The sequence below is a fragment of the Ostreococcus lucimarinus genome, chromosome 1 (assembly GCF_000092065.1).
Source record: "Ostreococcus lucimarinus CCE9901 chromosome 1, complete sequence".
In the NCBI taxonomy this organism is placed as follows: Eukaryota; Viridiplantae; Chlorophyta; class Mamiellophyceae; order Mamiellales; family Bathycoccaceae; genus Ostreococcus; species Ostreococcus sp. 'lucimarinus'.
In genome coordinates, this window is record NC_009355.1 from 1 (window position 1) to 21017 (window position 21017).

The following is a 21017-nucleotide window of genomic DNA, read 5'->3' on the forward strand; positions in this document are numbered from 1 at the left end:
CCCTAAACCCTAAACCCTAAACCCTAAACCCTAAACCCTAAACCCTAAACCCTAAACCCTAAACCCTAAACCCTAAACCCTAAACCCTAAACCCTAAACCCTAAACCCTAAACCCTAAACCCTAAACCCTAAACCCTAAACCCTAAACCCTAAACCCTAAAAACCGAACCCTAGTCATCCAAACCCTCGTTTATCCCGCCCTCACTAACGTAGTCCTCAACCCAAAACCAGTATCACACATTTCCAAAAAACCCAAACCGCGGCCTACGCCCGCGTCGACGTAAAGGTCCGGGTCGCCGCCGTCACCCAGAGTGCCGCGAAACGCGCGCGTACATAGATGCAAATGCGTGTTTCATGCGTGTGCGCAAAATTCCAGCGTCGTCGACCGCCAGTGTAGTGGTTTCGGTGACCCCTTTACTCGCGCAACTTTCAGGGCGCCAAAAGCGTCATGTTCCAGAGACACTGCTAACCCAAGTTTCTAACCCTAGTTTCAGGGAGGCGCGTTCGAGGGGCGACGCGCTGGGAGACGACGCGGGACGACGACGGCGACGTGGGTGAATCGTTTTGCATTCGTATTTCTTTTATTTCTAGCCCGCGATCGTTCATTCGCGATCCCCGTGTGGTTCGCGCATGTGCATCTTCACCGCGGGAGGATCAATTCTAATTCTACACGTTACATTTCTAAAGCTTCATCGTTCATTTTCACTCCCGACGCGTGTCACACATGTGCATCTTCACGCGCGCGTCCCAGCGCGACGAGGAATCGCGCGTCTCGCTTCGCGTACAAACATTCGCGCGCATGCGCGGCGCATGTTCTCGCGTGCGTCGCTCGTGCGCGTGCGCTCACAAACACGTACGCTTGACGCAAGTCGCTCTCGATGAAGCCGCCGCGAAGAAACGAGAAGTAGCACACACTTAGCGTTTTTTAATTCCATAGTTTATGCGAGCTTGAGCAAAAAGTTCGGGTCGTTCGTCGACCCGGGGTACGTGTATAGTTGGACGTCGGGTACGCAGATGGAGACGCCGCCAATGTCGACGTCTGTCTTGAGCACGACGTCAATGTCGGTTTTTGGAACTTGGAAGTACGCACCGACGACGACACTGCAATCGACGCCACCAAAACTTGCGCTTGAGCAGCGTTTTGCCCTGTAAGCGTCGTCGTATTCGAAGTTGTCGTTGAACTTGGCGCTCAACGCAGAGCACGCTTGTGTGCCTTGATTGTTCACAGTCGCGGCCATGTCCGCACCGGCATACGCTCTCTGCTCGGCTTTCATTTTCGGACCACTGCAAACCATGCCAGGCATACATAATTGCGTGGTGATGTCATTAACAGTTAAGACGAGCCCAACTTGAGCATGTGCATGCAAGTTGGCGTTCAAGTAGGGCGTCAATTCTACCTGCGGATCTGGGAGCACGGCGTTCAACGTGCCGTCGGTCACTAGTATACCGACTTCCATTCCCGTGACATCGACGCTGTAAGAGAACTCACCTTTCGCTTCTGCCTGCAAGAAGTACGGCAACGAAAGGTCAGCGCCCAAAGACATCTTCATCGTGAATGGAGTGTACGGAACTGGCAATTCCACCTCGAATGAAGCAGACGTTGGCAAGCCTTTCACCAGATCAAGCACGTTGCCAGATTTGAATGCAGACGCTTGCGCCTCGACGGCGAATTCCACGTGAAGCTTCGTGAACAAAACTGCTTTCATCGTGAAATCCTTGAGGGCCTGCATCGCATCGATAAGTTCCTGCTTGGCGGCGTCTGCAGCGTCCTGCAGGACGGCATCGCCAAGCTGCGCGTGCATGTGTGGAAACTGCGTGATTGTATCTGGCTTTTCAAGCCAAGGATCTTCCAAGAGTGCGGTGCGTACTTTTGCGACTTGCAGCAAAACAAGGTGCTCGACTCTATCCAGAAACTGATCGTGTACATTTTCAGCGTACTTGAGATGCGCGCTGCTCGCGGCGTGCACAGCGCGAAGGTGTTCCGCATGCGTCTCGATCTCATCAGAAAGCAGCTTCCGGCCGCTGAGAGACTGCGTGACAGAGTTGAGCTTGGATTTCACAGTGTTTGCTGTGTCCTTCGCCGTATTTACGGAAGATTTCAGTGCGTCGATCGGACTCATCATAGAATCTTTAACTTCGTCCGCGGCGTCCAAGGCGCCGTCTCCAATTGATTGAAACAGAGGTTTGAAAAAAGCCATGAACGCGTCGAGTATCCCCGTCGCCACTTTTTTGGGGAATAAGAACTCACTTATTTCAAAGCCCATGGTCCAGGACGGATCTGGAAATCCAGCCGTGAGGGTTGCTGGCGCGAAAGGACTGTCACCAAGCTTTTTCGGCCACGGCATGTCGTAAGATAGATCGACCAATGAAGCGGGTAGAATCTCCTCAAGAGGCAGGGAGATGGTGAGCTCTGGTGTCCCACATTTGCCCCCGAGGTTCGCTTGCTCCTCGCTCGGAATGTGCGTTTCCTCTCTGCCAAGAGCGTCGCGGATCATCGCACGCACGCGGTTATGAGCCAAAACCGTCGAAAAATGGTCACTCTTGCCGTTCACCACTCGGGATCCAGCTTCTGCGCTGCTCGCACCGAGTGACGCAGTTTTGAGAGCGCCCGTTATCTGACTGAGGAACTCATCTGCGTCAGCCGGAAACGCTTCGCTGATGAGTTGGTTGACAACTTTGTTCACCGCGTTTGGAATGCTCTTGGAGACGTCCTCAATCTTACTCGCGATCTCGTTCGCCTTGTTCGGGATCGCGGTGGTGAGATCGTTGATGACGTCATTAATATCGTTGATGGTGGTGGTGACGGCAGACTCGGCGTTTTTAATCGCACCAACCGTAGAGTCATACGCGGCGGTGAGCGCCGGATCGACGATGCACTTCGTGTTCGAATCACGAGCCACAAAAAACGGCGCGCACGCATCGCATTTGCCAGTCGTAACGGTCGCGGCCTTCGTGCACCTGAATGACCATTTGTAAGGTATGTCCTGACACGCTCCGGGAGTGCATCCACCTCCGCAGCGTCTTTTGCATACCGTTCTACATCTATATCTTCTTCTTCTTCTTCTGCAGCGCACCGCTGTTCTGCAGCAAAAAGTAGGAGCACAAATTCGAGGGGCACAGATTCTGCGCGTCGCGCAGGTACCCTTGCTACCCGATGGAACATATCCGAGCGCGCACGCAGGAACAGTGGAGCAAGTTCCCTGGTACGAGCACGACCGAACCGCCAATTGCGGAACGGCGCAGTTCGCGGGAGCGCTACCACTGCTGATTGAACAGGCACCGAGCGTCGCCGATGCGTTTCCTGTCGCGGGTGATTCAAAATATTCAATCTCCTTCGATCCACCCAGAGAGGCTGCAGAAGCTGTCGAACGCCCGAAAAGCTTGTCGACGCGCATCCGCGTCACCGCGGCGTAGTACCGCGCGTAGCCCACTCCGACCGCTCCGACCGACGACACCACGTGGGCGGCGCTGACATCGGTGAAAAACTGACAAAACCCAAGCACAGCGACGCAAGCCGCGAGAAGCGCGCCGAACAACGCGCGCGCCCGACCCGAACGTCGCGAAACCGTGCGAACGCCCGCGCTCGTCGATGCCGACGCATCGGGAATCGCCCCATACTTCACTACCGAGACGCGCGCGATCGAGGCGCGTTCATCAGCCATCGTCGTCATGACTGCGCGCGACGAGACAATCCTTCGGCGCGGAGGTCACGCGACGCGCGCGCGCACCGAAGTCACGACCGACTCGCGTCGCCCAACAGTCTCGCCGACAAAAAGGGTGTTGACGCACATCACGAGCTATTCACATATATTAAGACGTTTTGCACTAATAAACGCGTAACGGCTATGATTTTTAAAACACGTCGATTGAATTGCGCGAGACGCGCGGGCGACGCCAATCCGCGACGTCGCGACGTCGCGAGCGGCGCAGCGATGGGTGGACGCCGATGTTTTTGCTCGCGATCCTCGCCCGTGGGCGTCGGGGCGCCCGCGCCCGCGCGGCGGCGGCGGCGGTGCGCGCGGGCATTCGGTGCGCGGGTGCTGTTCGTGTTGATGCTCAGTGGGTGCGGGCGCGCGTCGGGTGCGTCTGCGGCGCGCGGGCGGGCGGCGGCGGCGACGGCGGAGACGACGACGACGACGACGCCCAGGGTGCGGGCGAGCCGTGTCGACGTCTCGCACCAGCGCTCCGATCTCGGTGATTTCATAAGTGACTTGAGGGACAACATCAATCGCGTGGAAAATTTGTTCAACGCGGGTAAGAACGCGTTCAATCAAGTTGGCGCGGCGTTCGACGACTTGAGCAGGGACATACAATCCTTCCCAGGGAAAGTTAATGGTGTGAAGAATGAAGTTGGCAAGCTCGTCGGAACCATCGGTGATAAGGTTGAAGGTTTCTTGGAAGAAGTGTACGGAAAGCTCTTTCCGACAGACGCTGGTTCCATGGTGAACGATATCGCTGGTAAGTTTTCGCCAACGGCGTCTCTGGGAGAAGGTCGCGACGGACCGTATTTTGAAGATACATCCGCGATCGGTGGTCTCGTTCGAAGACTCAATCAAGACGTTCTCAGAGATGATCTTCGCCGCGTTCTGTATAACGATTACGCCTCACAACTTGGCGCCGCACATAAACGCGCAGCCGAGCTCGGCTGCTCAACCTTGCCCGCAAATACAACCGACGGGGAGGCGGCAAAACTTGGATGTACTTCCATCAAGAGTCTGAGCCAAGTATGCTACGACGCCCCGATGCGCGATTTGTTTCCTGAATCGGCATTTTCACAAGAATACGAGATGCCTTGGCCTAAGAAATTGGGAAGCTCTCCGTTTTCACCCGCGAAATTTGACGTTGGATTTCCAGTCGCCTCGTGGGAAACGTGCGCTGGCATAAACAAGTTCAACATTCCAACCAAAGTCGCCACAGATCTCATTAACGCGTTTCGACTCTTCTTTGGCGCCTTGTTTGATGGCATACAGGAAGGCGCGACGGAGGCGGCGACCGAGGCGAAGAACGCAATCATGGTTCCAGTCAACGCCATCGACGCGCAAATTGCAGTAATCAACAACCACTTGAAAACAGCGCAGGACCACATGAACAGTATTTCACGCGTGTTCGGTGGAAGGCGTTTGCTTTCCGAAGAAGATATCGCTGAACATCACCACGAACTTCGTCGACACACGGAGGCTTTGGCTGCTTCCATCGCACATGCCGATTTTGTGTACAAATCACAAATGCAACGCATCGAAGATCAAGTCTTGCTGGGTCTCGAACAAATCAGAGAAGTACTCATTCTCGATCCTTTGCTCCAGGATCCGAAGAAAATGGCCAATTTCCCGGATTACGGTGCCCTCTTGGAAAGGCGCGCAAGAAAAATGGGTGTTGAGCACGATACCGCTGAGCTTGGCGATGCGGTTGAGAAACTGCGATCTGCGCGACGAGCGCTCACGAGCGCAATGGCAGAACTTAAAAACACCGATCTCGATATCGGCGTCTCATCGGATCTCGAGCTCACGCTCGAGGCGACGCTCAAGGGCGATGCTTTCGTACAAGGTGATTTCTTCGAGTCCATCATGGAGAAGACCAAGAAGCCAATCGAGAATCCTACCGTGATAAGGAAACAAGTTATGGGCGCTTATGGCTTCTATGTCAACTTGGCTTTTGGCGTTGGCTTCAAGTTGCCGTACTTCGCAAAGGCTGACGCAGAGGCCAAGCTCCGATATGGACTTTCGATTCCTGATATGAAGATTGGAATCAAGAGCGAAAAAGGACAGTTCTCCGTCTACTTTAACCCTCCGCAGCCGCACCTCGACGAAGACGGGCTCGAAGCGTCTGTATCGGCGCACCTTCAAGTCGGCGCCGAGCTCGAGATACCAATGGTGCAAATCGAGTTGTGCTGGGCTGGAGCGATTTGCTCTGGTCCCGAAGTGTACTTCTCTCAAGGTGCTCAAGTCGGTCTGGACATGTTCGCAGCTGCCATGAACACCCCACCACCGTGTTTCGATGGTGAAACCACGCTTGCGACGTATTTCACCGATTTTGACTATCCAAGTAAGCCCGCTACGTGTTCGCTTACGGGTTCCGGTATGGCGGCGGGCGTTGGCGCGTACTATCAAGTACCAAAGCCTGATGCGCTCGTCAAACTCGTCACGACGATCAGTTCGCCGTGTGAAGTTGACGTCCCGGATGTCGTTCTTTACAAATCCAGCAAGGAGGACGGCTTTTTCGCTCAAGGGGAAATTTTCCCACCTCAATGCGGCGCTGACATCGAGGCTGGCTCGGAACCCCCGCCAGATAAGTGTGGGTAGAGTCAAACGAGAAACCTCTTTTTCATCCAACTCACCGGCCTCGCGTAGCAGCTTGCCCCGAGTAAAATACATACACAGAAGACATACATACGTGTTCCCAAACCAGACGCTCGGCCTCCGCCGTCAGTTGTTTCCGTCGCCGCGATGTCCGGTTGTTGCGTAGTCGCACTCGAGGTGGACGCTCGCGAGTGTCTCTTCGGCGGGTCCCGCCCGCGTTGTCTTTCGCCTCCTTTCCAGGCGAAAGACTGTTTTCGAAAAAGTTGAAAGTTGAAATTGACTGTTTGCGAAAAAGTTGAAAGTTGAAATTGACAAAAAAGACTGTTTTCCGAGCGTCAGCTCCTATACCGTCGCACCGTACGACGGTAGCACGGACGTACTTTTGATTGACGCCCGCTCGTCGCGCACCGCATCTTGAGGCGTCGAAACCGCCGAGAGTCGCCGCGCGATGGCGAAGAGAGCGCATGCAGAGAGCGCGCCCGCGACGCCGACGGTATCGGCGCGCGCGAGTGACCATCCGAGCGTCGCGCCACGCGTTTTGTAAACGCGTGCGGGCCAAGGTGTCGGTGTTACGGCACTTAGTGTTACGGACGACATGTATCATATCGATATCAGCTGTTCAGGCGAGGTTTCGTATGACAAAAGAGTGACGATCGGACCGACGGGCGATCCTTATTAAATATGGGAGTTCACAGTATTTACAGCGCGTACGTAAACCCTCGTTTGAATGCGCGTCAGCGCGGTGCGTCTTCGTCTGCGCGTCGCGTCGCCCGGGCGCGCCGCTGACGCGCGCGCGCGAGGGACGCGACGCATGACGCGCGCGAAGGATGCGATCGTCGTCGACGACGGGAACGACGACGACGACGACGACGACGACGACGACGTGCTCGCGGCGTCGACGCCCCGAGCGACGACGTTCGGGGAACGCGCGAACGCGCGCGTCCGCGCGTTTGACGATTTCACCGCGGCGTTCGTCGCGACCGAGTCGCTGGACGTGTCGGGGGGACCACGGGACGGCGCTCGGGGAAACGCCGCGGCGCGGTGGAGCGACGAAGCGTTCGCGCGCGCGATTCGGTGCGAATTGCGCGAACCGGACGCGAGCGATGGATTCAGACGCGCGCCCAGGGGCGAACATCTCGCCAGACTCGCGACGACGGCGACGTCTGCGCGACGAAGAGCGACGAAGCGCGAGGCGGCCATCGCGCGCGAGGCGGTTTCCATTTTACGCTTGTGTGATGTCGTCGCGCCGGCGACGGCGCTGAGTGCGTCGAACGCCGGTGGCGCGAACGGGTCGTCGGCGAAGAAGAAGCGACGGCGCGAAGTGGTGGATCTGAGCGAGGCGGACGCGCCAACGGTGGTGACGACGCGCGAAACGTGGACGCCGCTTGAGCACGCGATTCGAGGCGAAGAGGCCAGTGCGAGCGCACTGAGGTCGCCGGGCGCGGTGCGCGGGCGAGCCGAGCGCGATTGGAAATTTTTCAACCAACTTCTCGACGCGTCGACGACGACGAGCGACTCGACGCGCTCGCGCGGAGGCGACGCGTCGAAGACGAGGGGACGTCGTGGCGCCGTGGTGAGCGATTCAGACGACGATGATTCAGAAGCTAAGGCTGCGCGTGCGTACCGAGACGAAGATCTCGAGAGTGATGACGAAGACGAGACGAACGAGGAATACGCGCGCGTCGGAGCGCGGCTGTTGTTTTTGCACTCGTGCGCCGTCTTCTTTCGCGACGCGTACGCGCGCGTGTTCGCCGCTGAGTGTCACGGCGCACTTGGCGGAGAAGCGCGGAAACGCGCGGGAGAATTGGCGCAAAATGCACTCCTGTATAGACTTGTGGTGGACGTCGCGCCCACGGAGGGCGATCGAAGCGCGTGGTTTGCAAAGATGGTGGATGCGTCGTGCTTGGGGAGCGAGCGCGCTGCGCTCGTGGCGCCCAGCGACGCCGGCGGCGACGGCAACGAGGCGCCGAGCCAAGGGAAGATGAAGCGATGCAGCGTTTCGCGCGCGTCCTTAGCGCCTTCGACGAGCGCAGGCGCCGAGGATTGCGGGATGAATGAGGTTTCCTCCGCCGCGCGCGACGTGCTCGAGGCGCTGTCGAGTCTTCTCGACGCGTGCGAGTCCAGCGATGGTGCGAGCCGGAGGCACGTTAAGATTCGCGTGCAGCTCGAGGATGCCTATGCGGAGGCGTGGAAGTGCACGGGCAAGGCTCGACTCGAACTCGATGAAGCCAAGCGCGCGTTCATGCGCGAGATTAGACATCCAAAGAATCGATTGACTCGCGCGCGCGAAATTTTAGCGAGACGCGTCGACCGTCGACACGCCCCTGGGATAATCGAAGGTGGGATGGGAGGCGGCGGTGGTCGTGGCGCGGTGGATGTTTTCAACTACGTGGCGGAAGATGCGGTGCGTGCGATCAAGGCGCAGCAACACTCCGACGGCTCTGGAGATTACAGATCCGCGGCGGCGGCGCTCGGCGTCATCGTCGGCGCAACCGCGTACGGCGCTCTCGCTCTCGATCCATCTGCGAGTACGTTCAAACATTCCTTCGCGCGATGTGTCGACGCCTTCGATGTAGAAACCACTCGAAGCGGCGTCATCGATCGCGACGCGAGCGCGTCCCTGGCTTTGGCTTTGGCGTTCTCGTCAGAAGAATCGGTAGTGTAGACGTACGAATGCGCGATGGCCGCCGGCGGCGACTCGGAGATATAGTAAGTGACCGGACCGTGACCCCTTGGATCCGGCGATTCCAAAAAGTGAAGGGGTCCGTTTTGGAAGAGGAGTGGTGTCGAACCGCAGACGGCGGCGGTGCGGTGCGCGGCGAGAGGACTCACGAGAGAAGGATGACCGACATCATCTTGTAAAACAATCTGCTACGCTTGATATCTCCGACGGCCCTGCAACAGCGTCTCGCGCTTTCTTCGCTCTCGTTCGTGCTGCGCGCGAAAGTATTGCGCGAACCCGACGAGACGTTGCTTCACGCCTCGCACGACCGCCGGCGATGCCGCCCACTGCTTTCTATACATGCCATTCACCGCCACCACGTCTATTCGGCCGCTGCTCGCTCGACCTTCCACGGCGGCGTTTTTCGCGACGCCACCCCCGTCTCTCCTCGGCAACGCGTCGATTCGCGCAGACGACGTCGGCGCGCTAGGGGCGACTTGGAACGCGTCCCCGTCCCACGGAGGCCGCGCGGTGGACGAACAAAAACGACGACATACTTTTTCGCTTCGTCGACCGCGTCCTCGATCTTTCGCGTCCCAATCAACGTCGTCGTCGTCGTCGTCGCGCGCGTCGAAATCGTCGGCTAACGACTTCTTCGAATCTTCGGTTGCATCGTCCCCGCGCGCGCGTCGCCGTCGCGAGAGATATCGAGCGATCGTGCGATCGCTTACACTCTCGCCGTCGTGACCGAGCTTTATCAGCTCGGCGCGCACGTCGTCGACGGTGACGCGATAAAGCGACATCGCGCGCGCGAGTGCGGGCGTCCCAGCCACTCAATCTCCCGCCGTCACTTCGCATCGACGCGTCGTTCTCCGCGCGACATGCCGACGAAAGCGCAGTGCTGGGTCGTGTCGTACGCCCGCGTCCGCGACGGCGCGTCGCGATCGGCGTCCGCGGAGGGTCTGTTGACGATCCCGCAGCGACACAATCTCATGCTGTTGCACACGCATCCGGACGGTGCGAGGTTGGCGCACGCCGCGCACGTCGTCGGTCTTTCGCCGGGACGCAAGGTTCGGGTCGGTGACTACGAGTGCGAGCTTCTCATGCTCGCGCCTCACGGGGGGGGCGGTAATCCCGCGTACGCGGCGGCATTCGTGATGCCCGGTGAAATTCTTCCGACGATGAACGCCATGAATAAGGACGAAAGTTGGCTCACTTGGCTAGGTTTGGACGATGAATTCGACCAACACGAGCGCGTACAACTGCGGGCGCCTCAGTTACCGCATCCTGATGATCCACAGCCGTCCGGACCGGTGGCGTTCGGTTTCAGCGGCGCCGTCGCGTACGCGCCTGAACAAACTCAACGCGTGACGAGCTACCGGACGCCCCAGATGGCGCAAGAAGCGTATGAACGCGAGAGAATGCGCGAACCAAGCACTCACACGCAGCATCAGCCATCGCAGCGAGCGCCACCGGCGCATCTGCAGCAACCGCGGCTACCGCAGTATCAGCAACGCGTGGCGCCGCCGTCGACTGTAGAGAAGCGCGAGCAGCCGACGCCTGCCAACGAGGAGCAGCCGACGGTAATCCCGCGACAAACGCGAGTGTCTGTTTTCGAAGAAGAGTTTCTGGACGATCACGAGAGTTTCGAGCGTGAAGTGCGATTCGAGGAAGCTCCTGCGAACGACACAAACGATGCTCACGTCGCCCCAAAGCCAGCGACATCGTACGGTACTTCCGACGAGATGGAGACTTTGCGAAGGCAGCTCGCAGAGCTTGAGCGTTTGACTGGTGTGAGCGCGGACGACGCCGAGCGAGTTTTGAATGCAAATATGAAGGATGTGCGTACCATTGTTCCGGATGAGGTCGTTGAGACGGCGATTGAAGCACCGACGACCGTTGGGGCGGCTGCAGCACAAGTCGTTAAGCCGCGCCACGAGGCGACGGTTGAAGTACCGCCGACAGTTCCGGTCTCGTCAAATGTGTTTAAAGAAAAGGATGCGGGTTTCAAGAAACAGGCTATAAGCACGGACGAGGCCGCAGCGCATGTAAAGGCGTGCGCACCCGTTGTTCGAGCGTCGCCGCAAAAGAGCAACCCTCCCGCGACGACATCGGTTCCGAACGTCGCCGTGACTCCTGAGGAAATAGACGCAAACGACGCGTGGGCCGCAGCGATCGCGCGACGAAACCGATCCGTAGATGAAGAAAGCGATTCTAACGATTCGGATGTTGACGTCGGCGAAAGTACGAAGCGCGAGCCGGCTGCGAAGATCGTGCATCAAATTTCAAAGCAGCCAAACAGGGTATCGTATTCGCAAGCGCCCAAGCCTCGCGAGATGGGAGCGCCGCCGCAAAAAACGCGCGCCGTAGACGCTTCTTCGCCCATCGTAGCGGCTATGGCTGCTACCTTTGAGGACGCGCAGAAGAAGGAAGCAGTGTTCATCGAAGAGCCATACGTTACGGGATCGGTCTCGGCTCGAGCGAGCATTTTCGGCGAGCAGGCGTCGTTTCGCAAAGCGTAGCGAATGTTGTATTACAATTTTTTCTTGAGATTGTGTGGTCTTGTGTTGCTTGTATTTGTGACGCTCACAGCGCTGGGATAAGTGAATCCTTCGGGGTCGTTTCCCTCCAGAGCGCCATACCATTGTGCAAGTTCATCAAGATGCCAATATAGCAGAGCGGCGCGACGAGCGGTGGCATGAACGACGCCGCGGCGATGAAGTACGTAAAGGCGATGAAGACGCTCGAAAACTTCGTTTCGGCGCCGGTGAGGTAGGCGAAGCAAGCACCGAGAGAGACGTACTTGTGCAGCGGGTGGATGAGTAGAACGGCGAGAGGGCCGTTTGGTCCGCTCGAGGCTGCCTGCCACGCCGTCCACGTCGAGTTTTGGCAGATGAGCGCAGCCATGAGCATGGCCGGGCCGACGGTTGCCACCTTACGAATACCGTCGCACATGGAAGAACCAAGAACGTTGCGAATCTTGTTCGTCGCGGTCAGCAGATGCGCCCCGAGCGCGAGATGCCACACGGTCCAGTGGCGCGTCCAGATATCGGTGGCGCCGGCCGAACCGAAGTGCCAAATGCCGATCGCGGCGACGACGTAGAGAACACCGCAGTAAAGCCGGGGAATCTCATCGCCAATCTTAAATACGCCAGCAGATGCCATCAAAAAGTTGATGTATGGAGACGCGGCGGAGAAGAGCATGATGGCGGCGAGCGGCGCGAGCGGTCCCGCGGGCCCAGCCAATCCAGCAGCTTTCATCGCGGCTGCGTTACCGGCGCCGCCGAAGTGCAGTGCCTGCAGCGCGCTCGCGCTGAACACGAGCGGAGCTCCGTAGAGACCCAAACGCTGAACGACATCCTTCGCGCCACCGATCGACTGCACCTCCTTGATAGTGTCGTTGATCGGACCGGTGATGTCGTCGATGCCGACAGCCGCGTTTCTACTTCGAGAATGACGATTCGCGCGGGAAACTCGCCGTGGTTGCGTTGCGACGCGCGCGCGCAGCGTGACCTTGGAGGTGGTGTGCGAAGCAGTGAACATTTATTTTCCGAACGGGTTTTGATCGACGCGGCCGGCGTCGTGAAGTGTCGTCGCACGGCACCGTGCAATTACAATTACAATTAATCGGGAAACCGCCACGTCAGCTTTTGACAGTTTGACAACCCAAGGGGCGACGTTTCGTGTCACGACGCGACCATGGTTCACAAGATGACGCGCAAGTATGTACCAGGTGCGCCGAAAAGGTGTGAGTCACAATAGACTGATCGCACTCACGTTCGTCATCGTCGTCGTCGCCACTGTCGTTCTTTCCAGCGCGCCGCGGCGACCGTCACGCGGTGGCGTCGCGGTGGCGTCGACGTGCGCGTCGTCGTCGAGGCAACTGACGGACTGGCTGGAATACCATCGAGCCATCGGCGTGACGCGCTTCTACATTTTCGAAGAGGGAATGGGGACGACAGCAGGTCGATGGTCGCCCGACGTGTACGTTTTTAGCCGGAAAACAGCGGATGAAAACCAAAAGAACTCGCCTTCGCGATTCGCGAAGTGGTTGGCGCCCTACGCCTCGGGAAACTCTACGTGCGGTGCGAACGCGCTTTTCGTGCGCCAAACACTCAATCTTGAATTGGCTATCGCGCGAGCGAAGAAAGATGGCATCGAATGGCTGTTGCACGTTGACGTCGACGAGTTGGTGTACCCCGCGGGTTCGTCGACGCTCGACTTACGAGACGTGCTTGCGCGTCAAAGTCCACACATCGACCGCGTGGTGTTCCCGAACTACGAAGCGGTACCTGAACGCCCATCATACGAGCTTAACGAGCCAAATACATTCAAAAGTGTGACTTTATTCAAAAGGAATCACTTGCACATCGACACGGCGACGTACGCTCGATTCGCGCAGAGTGCGCGACGCGATAATCCAAACTTCTTTCTAGCGTACGCGAACGGTAAGTCTGCGTGTCGAGTGTCCTCTCCAGGACTTCGACCTAACGGTGCGCATCGATTTAAAACAAAAGGCGGTGGCAAAGAAGTGACGACGTCCGAAAGTGCCATCCTACACTACCCTTTTGTGAGCGCCGCGCGTGCGCGCGAACGAGCGCATCGATGCGACTGCACCGACGTCAAGGAATGCTCGATGTTGGCATTTGATCTCGTGCTTGCGAATAAGGTACGAGGTGAGGCGGCGGATTTCGAGTCGTGGTTTGACGAGCGAGTCGTGGAAAATAACTCGACTCGCCGCGAGGCGCTTCTCAAGGCGGGAGTCTACGCGCGGATTCACGCGCCGACTTTGCTCATAGGCAGAACTTGAAACTTCTGCGGTGTGTTGGATGTTTGAAAAGGCGCGTTAGTAGCTAGGTGGATCGATCGGTTCTTGGTTTTCGCTGGGATCGTGCAGCAAGACACGCTCCTCGATGCAGTCGTGCGTGCGAGGGGTGAGCTTAATGACTGTGTTCAGAGGAATCGAAAGCGTCGCGGCCTCGTCGCGATCGAGCCCGGCAAAGTAGGCGTAAATTAAACGCAACACGCCTTGATGCCCGACGATGAGCACGTCCTCGCGATAACTCTCGAGCTCTTGCACCAGAGGGTCCAGGCGTGCGATGACGTCCAAGTAGCTCTCACCGCGCGGATAGCGGTACGAGAGCTTATTCTGTCGTCTCAGCTCGTATTCGCGTGGATATGCGGCGCGAATTTCTTCGTACGTCATACCGTCGCAGACGCCGGCGTAAATCTCGTCGAGATTTCTCAGCACGCGCGGAGCCATTTGGATCCAATCTTTACCACCGCCTGTTTTCACTTTGTCGTGCTTGAGATGACGCGCAGTGAGCTTGGTGCGCTGCAAAGACGACGTCCAAAGCCTCACCGGTCGTGCTTCGCCGTTCTCTGGATCACGGGTAATCACTCGGTCGGCGAACTCTGCGAGTTTCTGCGCGTACGCCTCGCCCATCGGAGTGAGTCCAGAGTCACCACCGATTTTACCGTGCGAATTATACTCGCTCTGCCCGTGTCGCGACAAATAAATCGAACACGTTGTCGCGTGCATGTTCGAAAGAAACTGCGCCACGCGGCCGAGCAAGAACCCGTGGACTCGATTGAATTCGACTCGCCTTCCGCAATCTATGAGTTTTATGAAGCTTAAATCTACCTCATCGTCGCTGCCCATGGGCTCGTACTCTTTTTCGTAGTTGCGAACGCGCTGCATGAAGTCTTTGAACGCTTGTTCCTCTGTCATGACGCCGGAGTAATCGCAGTTGTTGATTTTTGCCATCCGAACGTTCTTTTCCACCACCGCTTCGTCGGTACATATCGACTCTATGAAAAGCACTTTCAGTGGTAGCGTACCGATTTGCTCGATCAACCATCTACGACGCTCTCGCGTGCTATTCGTCGCGTCAAAGATTGCGACGCGTCCGCTGTCGACGCCGCGCTGCTCGAGAAAGCTCATGCTATCTTCCTGGAACAGGAAGTCAATCATATCCTTCAGTGCTGCTCGCGCAAACTTCATTCGCTGCTCTTCATTCTCTTTGGTAAAGTAATCGGCCGTTTGACCGACGCCCGCATCTCGACGACGATATTCACCGACGTTGAACACGCGTGTGTTCGCACCGTGGAAAAATCGTAAATACTGACACAGTCGCTTCGCCATGTGCGTTTTACCTCGCGCCGGCAACCCTACCATAATCAACACGTGTTTTTCACCAATAATTCCCTGATCACCGTATTTTGGCGGCGGTATACTCTGCGGCGTAGGATTTTCCGCGGTAACAAACTGATCCTTGAAATCGCCGAATGTTTGCGGAAAACCGCCGGCGTACTTGGCTGTCGCACTGCGCTCCTCCGGCGCGCTTGTACTGGTTTGCTTCCCCATGACCGTACTCGTTTCGGTGTTTTCCGCCGACCCCGGTGTCACTACGAAGTTTGATCGCGCTTGCGGCGACGTTTCTTCTATGAGCGCGCTCGTGAACCGATGCACGGTCGGTGGCGACAACGAGGACGCCGGTAAAAACGAAGCCAACGACGCCGACTTCCCCCCTAGCCCTCGAGCTGCAACGAACCCTGGCGATGGTAACGCGCTGATTCCCTCACCCTCGCTCGTCGTCGTCGACTCGAAACTCGCGTCAGAGCTTCGCTTCCTCGCGTGTCCGCTCGCGCCGCTCCCAAACATCGCGCGTCCGACCTCGTCCTCGTCGTCGCCCGCTTTCGGCGACACCGCCTCAAGCATCGTCGTCAGCGCCGAGCTCAATCCCGCGAGCGGCGTCGCTCGTTTCGGCGCGACGGGCGGTCGCGGCGATTTGCTTCGCCGCGTCCCGTCGTCTTCGCTCGTGCGCGGCGGCGTCGTCGTCGACCCGGACAGCGCGCGCACTTCGCCGGCGTCGAACGACATCCTCCGCACCGCGTCTTCGCACACGGTCAAGCACTCGCTCGTCGCGCGCGTCGCCGAGCCATCGTCGGACGACATGAACGATGCGATGCGCAGCGCAATGCCGACCGGGGCGACGCCAGAACGCGCGGCGGGCGTTGACTTGGCGAATCGCATCGACCGACGGTGGAGACGACGCGCGAGCGACGCGCGAGGACGACGATGACGAGCGCGTCGACGTCGTCCAATCACTCGCTCCCGGCGCTGTGGCGACACGCGATGAAGAAGTGGGGACGTTGGCAGGGCTACGCGTGGAGCACGGTGGTCGTCGCGGGCGCCGCCGCGTACGCGATGTCGCTCGTCGTCGACGCGGGGGGCGAGAAAAGCAAAGTGAAGCGCGACGCAGACGGTGGCGACGCGAGTCGTGGCGAACGTAGACGTAGATAGCGGCAAAGTGGTTTAGGTGACATTAAAGAAGAATAAACAACGCGCGTGTAAAAATAATCAATCAGTCGCGGCGGCGGCGCTGCTGCCTCTGAATTTCGTTCATAGATCGAGATACCGAGTTCGTGGTGTCTATGCCTAAGCGCATTCCCGGCAGTTGAGCCTCGGGCATCATGCGCACTTGCTTAGGTCGATCTGACCGCCGATAGACGGCTGTCGTCGGAGCGGATTCGGGCAAACGAGCCGCGCAGCGACGACAAAAACGAGCGTCTGTCTCGTGCATGCTCAAGCCGCATTGCGGGCAGTCGCGATCATCGAACAGTCCTCTTCTCGAGATCGATTCGTCCAACTCGTCAAAGGTGCCTGACATCCTAATGAAGCCGTTTTCGTCCTCCTCCTCGTCCTCGTCCATCATCTTGCGCAAATTCTCCGCGCCACTTATCGCGGCGAGCTTGGCGAGCTGACCCGGGACGACGATTAAAGCGACGATGATAGATATCACCGTCGCCACGCGTCCTCCCGCAGTGACGACTTCGAACGGCTGACCGATCCCCGTGAGCGTTAGGATGGCCCAATACAACGTATCGTTCAAGTTGTGCACCATCGGGTTCGTGCCGACTTCCAAATCGTAGACAACGCCTGCGGCGATGACGAAGATGCACACAAACTCCGCACCGATACCGATAAGCTGCACGCCCATGCTGTCACTCTTCACTAATCCAAACAACACCGAATCCGTGGATCGGTCTAACAAACGCAACAAACGTAACACTCGAAGTAATCTCAAAAAGCGATAAAAAGGCGTGCTCCGATCGAGAACGTCGACGATGGCCAAAAGCGGTGGCACCGTGCTCGCCACGTCGACGACCGTCACCGGTTTCGTCCAAAACTTCAAGCTGAAATCTGCCGCGTACGCGCGCAGGCAAAGTTCGAATAAAAACAACAAGTTGTACGCATCCTCGATGGACGTCAGCGAATCCATCGAGATGATGCCCGTGTACCAGGGAATGTCCTCGCGGTACAGGATATCCCAGCCACCCAAACTCGACACGTTATACGTCTCCAACAAGAACGTCCCGAACACGATCCCACTCGAGATCACCGCCCACCACCCGCTGGCGTCCAAATCCGCCAGCGCCAATCGCAGCGCCTCCTTCGGAGTCAGGCGTTGTTTCCGCCTCGCCGGCGACGACTCCGCGAGCGTCGTCGTCGTCGTCGTCGCCTCCTCCGTCGCCTTCGACTGTCGCTGCGCCCGCGTCGCGGTCATCGCGCGCCTCGCGCGCGTCCCCCCGCGCCAGGCGCCCTCGTTCGCGCGCGCGCGCGAGAGAGAGTCGCGAATCGCCGCGCGCGTCGTCGTCGTCGTCGTCCCTCGCGTCGTCGTCGTCGTCGTCGTCGTCGCCCGCGTCGTCGTCGCGCGCGCGCGTCGAGTCGCGCCGTACGACGTCGACGCGCGCGTCGCGCATCTCGCGCATCTCGCGCATCTCGCGCCCGTCGCCGTCGCCGGCGCGCCCGTCGTCATCGTCTCGACCGTCGCCTCGACGTCGCCTCGAAGTGACGTCGGTCGTCCGTCCGTCCGTCCGTCCGCCCGCGCGACGCGCGCGGCGGGCGAAATCGCGCGCGCGCGGCGCCGCGCCGTGCGTCCGTCGACTCGAGATCGACGCCCGCGACGCGCGCCGACCGACGACGCCGACCGACGACGCCGGGCGGCGCGGTCGCCGCGACCCACTCCGCGGCGCGCGGCGTCCACGGCGCGTCGGCGGACGACCGGACCGCGCGACGGCGGCGGCGACCGACGGCCGGGGCGCGGGCCGTGGACGACGGGATCCGAACCAGGCCCAGACCCGCGGCGCGCGCGGGCCGGCCGAGCCTCGAGCGACGATCGCGGTGACGACGACGCGGCGAGCGTTTTCGAGCCCGCTCGAGGCGCGCGTCGACGATGGCGGCGCGCACGGGAAGAGATAATCAGCGATACAACGCGGTGAATCAACGATTGGTGGCTGGATGCATATGTCATCGACCCGCGACGAAGGTTCGCGTGGAAGATTCCGCCGACGCGGACGCGTTCGCGCGCGCGCGCGAGGACGGCGTCGAAGTCCTCATGCTCAACTCGAAGAAAGGCGCGAGAGTGGATGGAAGGGATTTGATCTTTCCAAAGGGTGGATGGGAACTCGATGAGACCGCATCCGAGGCCGCGGCGCGCGAGAGCATGGAAGAAGGCGGTGTCGCGGGGACGCTGAGCGCTTCGGAAAAGACGTACGAATTCGTGTCGAGGTCGAGGGTCAAGGCTGGATGCGCCGGAGACGAGGCCAAGTGCGTGGCGCACGTGTTCACCATGGAGGTGAAGTGCGAGTACGAGACGTGGCCTGAGGAAGGCGAGCGAACGAGGTATTGGCTCTCCCCGGACGAGGCGTGGAGACGATGTAAGCACGATTGGATGCGTCAGGCGCTCGCCGACCATCTCGCCGACGGGTTCGCGTTGGAAAAGAAGTTGTGACGTTGTGACGCGCCGCGTCTTTGTGATTGTACGATATAACGATATAACAGAAAACAAGATGAATAGTTGATGCGATTGCCTGCGTTTCGCGTTCGCGCGTGTTTTAGCCGTCGCGCGATGGCTCGCGGCTCGTCTGGCGCGTTCGCGTCGCGAGAAGCCGAACACTAAACGCGCGATCCGAGCGCTCGCGCGTCAGAACGCGTCGCGCGGTGTTCACGGGCGATGGCGTCCGTCCCAAATCGGCGACAAACGTCGAACGCAGTCGCCGCCGAACGATCGGAGCGTGGGCAGCGCGCGTCGACGAGCGGTGCGCGGCGAGGCGGTACGGACCCGGCGCTGGGTGTTGAGCCCAAGACTGCGGTTGAATCGAGCAATGCGACGGCGAGCGCGCCCGTGGATGGGCCGAAGTCCGCGGGTGAAGTCGCATCACCACCACCCGCGGTTGATGCGATTGGGGACGGAAAGGAGATGGACGATTCCACGTACGACGACGAAGCCGAGGGCGAAGACAAAGCCGGTGATGCGACAGAGGAGGAGGAGGAGGAGGAGGAGGAGGAGGAGGAGGAGGAGGAGGAGGACGAAGACGACGAGGAAGAGGACCAAGAAGAAGAAGACGACGAGGAAGAAGGCGAGGACGAGGAAGATGTGGCTGCGAACGATGGTCAGCAAAACGACGTCGCCAACTGCATCGGCGAGCACTGCTCCGACGCTATGAACGAGCAGATGTACCGCATCGTGGAAGACGTAGCGCTAAAAGCGGGGTTGGACGTGAACTCAAATGCAGCGGATGCGGAGAATGAGTTACTCGCGTTCGCAACTGGGGCAAGCGACGCCCCTCATACGATGCAGGAAGAAGCGACGGATGAGCGCGTGGCGGCGCTAACCATGACGGTGATGATCGGCATCGTGTTGCTGACGGTGATGTTGGGCGTGATGTTGAAGCACTACAAATCTCGATGGTTGAACTCGAGCGGTGCCGCTCTTCTACTCGGTATCGCCGTTGGATGCTTTGTGTTCCTTGGCTTGGAGCTATCTTATGAGACAATGCCCGAAAACATGCGCTACACCATCAAGGCCTTCGCCCAGTGCATGCGGTTCGATACAAAGTTCTTCTTCTTAGTGCTCCTTCCGCCTTTGATTTTTGAAGCCGGTTACACGTTGCATCCGACGACGTTTTTTCAAAATGCCGACGCGATCTCAATGTTTGCTTTCGTAGGATCGCTCACGAGCGCGATATCGACCGGCGTGTTGATGTACGTGGCGGGCTTACTGGGCTGGAGTTATGAGTTTTCGTTGAAGAGCGCCATGTTGTTTGGAGCGCTGATTAGCTCAACCGATCCAGTCACGACGCTTAGCATTTTCAGCGAATCACCGATATCCCCTGACGTGCACGCCATGATATTGGGCGAGAGTATTCTGAATGACGCCGTCACCATTGTGTATTTTGAGTCGCTCCTGCTTGGCATCGGCAACGCCGGCGATGTGACGGCGCTCGAGATGTTACAAACTGATGACGCTTTCACCCCGCTCATTTTACAAGCAATCGGCACATTCATGCTCGCTTTTGGGCAAGCGACTGCCGTTGGTGTTGGTATCGGGTGTTTCTCCGCCTTGCTGCACAAATACGTCAGCACGACGAGCTATTTCGAGGAAGGATGGGCCGTCGACTCGACGCTCGTGCTTTTGTTCCCGTACCTGAGTTATTCGCTCGCTGAATCTTTTGAGCTGAGCGGAATCGTATCCGTTCTATTCACGGGCATCATTATGGGTCGCTACACGCGTCCAAACCTCGCGCGAGCACCGCGCATGGTGACGATGTGCATTTTCAAAATTTTCAGCTTCCTTTCGGAGACGTTCGTGTTTGTATACATGGGGAGCGCGATGTACTCGTTCCGTGTCGAGCACGTAGTCACTGCGATAGTGGGACTGGTTGCATGCTATGTTGGACGCGCTGTGAACATATTCCCCGGATCTCTGTTACTGAACATGTCGTCGGCGAGGAAGAAGTCGCCAATTACACCGAATACGCAGTATCTCTTGTGGTTTTGCGGATTGAGAGGAGCCGTCGCCTTTGCGCTCGCCGTCAAGGCGCAGCGTGATCTTGGTGAACAAGGCCACGTCATGTTTGATGTGACACTCTTCATCGTGGCGTTCACGATAGTCATCCAGGGTGGTATGACACGTTGGGTCGTCGATTCGCTTCTCGAACCGACGACAGAAGCGCCCGCACAGCAAGACGAACCGAACAAGCTGAGGCGCAAC

The 21017-nt window shown here is 58.5% G+C and overlaps 11 protein-coding genes across 11 annotated transcripts; 7 read left to right on the forward strand and 4 right to left on the reverse strand.

Moving 5' to 3' along the window:
- Positions 1–938: 938 nt before the first annotated feature.
- Positions 939–3671, reverse strand: OSTLU_23817 (predicted protein; the record flags this gene model as incomplete). The annotated part of the gene is made up of 1 exon (XM_001415671.1): positions 939–3671. The coding sequence occupies one exon, from the start codon at positions 3669–3671 to the stop codon at positions 939–941; it is 2733 nt and encodes a 910-aa protein (XP_001415708.1).
- A 235-nt stretch (positions 3672–3906) lies between these two features.
- OSTLU_23818 (predicted protein) lies at positions 3907–6927 on the forward strand. The gene has a single exon (XM_001415321.1). The coding sequence runs from the start codon at positions 3933–3935 to the stop codon at positions 6297–6299; it is 2367 nt and encodes a 788-aa protein (XP_001415358.1). The 5' UTR covers positions 3907–3932; the 3' UTR covers positions 6300–6927.
- A 157-nt stretch (positions 6928–7084) lies between these two features.
- Positions 7085–9160, forward strand: OSTLU_28610 (predicted protein). Its single transcript, XM_001415322.1, has one exon. It carries the CDS (start codon positions 7108–7110, stop codon positions 8959–8961), a length of 1854 nt encoding a protein of 617 aa, XP_001415359.1. The 5' UTR covers positions 7085–7107; the 3' UTR covers positions 8962–9160.
- A 669-nt stretch (positions 9161–9829) lies between these two features.
- OSTLU_23820 (predicted protein) lies at positions 9830–11480 on the forward strand (the record flags this gene model as incomplete). The annotated part of the gene is made up of 1 exon (XM_001415323.1): positions 9830–11480. The coding sequence occupies exon 1, from the start codon at positions 9840–9842 to the stop codon at positions 11478–11480; it is 1641 nt and encodes a 546-aa protein (XP_001415360.1). The 5' UTR covers positions 9830–9839.
- On the reverse strand, positions 11467–12599 carry OSTLU_23821 (predicted protein). Its single transcript, XM_001415672.1, has one exon. It carries the CDS (start codon positions 12499–12501, stop codon positions 11545–11547), a length of 957 nt encoding a protein of 318 aa, XP_001415709.1. The 5' UTR covers positions 12502–12599; the 3' UTR covers positions 11467–11544.
- An 83-nt stretch (positions 12600–12682) lies between these two features.
- On the forward strand, positions 12683–13768 carry OSTLU_85990 (predicted protein; the record flags this gene model as incomplete). The annotated part of the gene is made up of 1 exon (XM_001415324.1): positions 12683–13768. One exon carries the CDS (start codon positions 12683–12685, stop codon positions 13766–13768), a length of 1086 nt encoding a protein of 361 aa, XP_001415361.1.
- A 36-nt stretch (positions 13769–13804) lies between these two features.
- On the reverse strand, positions 13805–15325 carry OSTLU_40330 (predicted protein; the record flags this gene model as incomplete). Its single annotated transcript, XM_001415673.1, has 1 exon — positions 13805–15325. One exon carries the CDS (start codon positions 15323–15325, stop codon positions 13805–13807), a length of 1521 nt encoding a protein of 506 aa, XP_001415710.1.
- A 714-nt stretch (positions 15326–16039) lies between these two features.
- OSTLU_28615 (predicted protein) lies at positions 16040–16264 on the forward strand (the record flags this gene model as incomplete). Its single annotated transcript, XM_001415325.1, has 1 exon — positions 16040–16264. One exon carries the CDS (start codon positions 16040–16042, stop codon positions 16262–16264), a length of 225 nt encoding a protein of 74 aa, XP_001415362.1.
- A 41-nt stretch (positions 16265–16305) lies between these two features.
- On the reverse strand, positions 16306–17812 carry OSTLU_28616 (VIC family transporter: potassium ion channel). Its single transcript, XM_001415674.1, has one exon. The coding sequence runs from the start codon at positions 17526–17528 to the stop codon at positions 16326–16328; it is 1203 nt and encodes a 400-aa protein (XP_001415711.1). The 5' UTR covers positions 17529–17812; the 3' UTR covers positions 16306–16325.
- A 379-nt stretch (positions 17813–18191) lies between these two features.
- OSTLU_40358 (predicted protein) lies at positions 18192–18755 on the forward strand (the record flags this gene model as incomplete). The annotated part of the gene is made up of 2 exons (XM_001415326.1): positions 18192–18290; positions 18342–18755. Coding segments are annotated over 2 exons (513 nt in total), but the record flags the coding sequence as incomplete, so codon positions are not given.
- A 1110-nt stretch (positions 18756–19865) lies between these two features.
- OSTLU_2316 (CPA1 family transporter: sodium ion/proton) lies at positions 19866–20936 on the forward strand (the record flags this gene model as incomplete). The annotated part of the gene is made up of 1 exon (XM_001415327.1): positions 19866–20936. A coding segment is annotated over one exon (1071 nt), but the record flags the coding sequence as incomplete, so codon positions are not given.
- Positions 20937–21017: the final 81 nt, after the last annotated feature.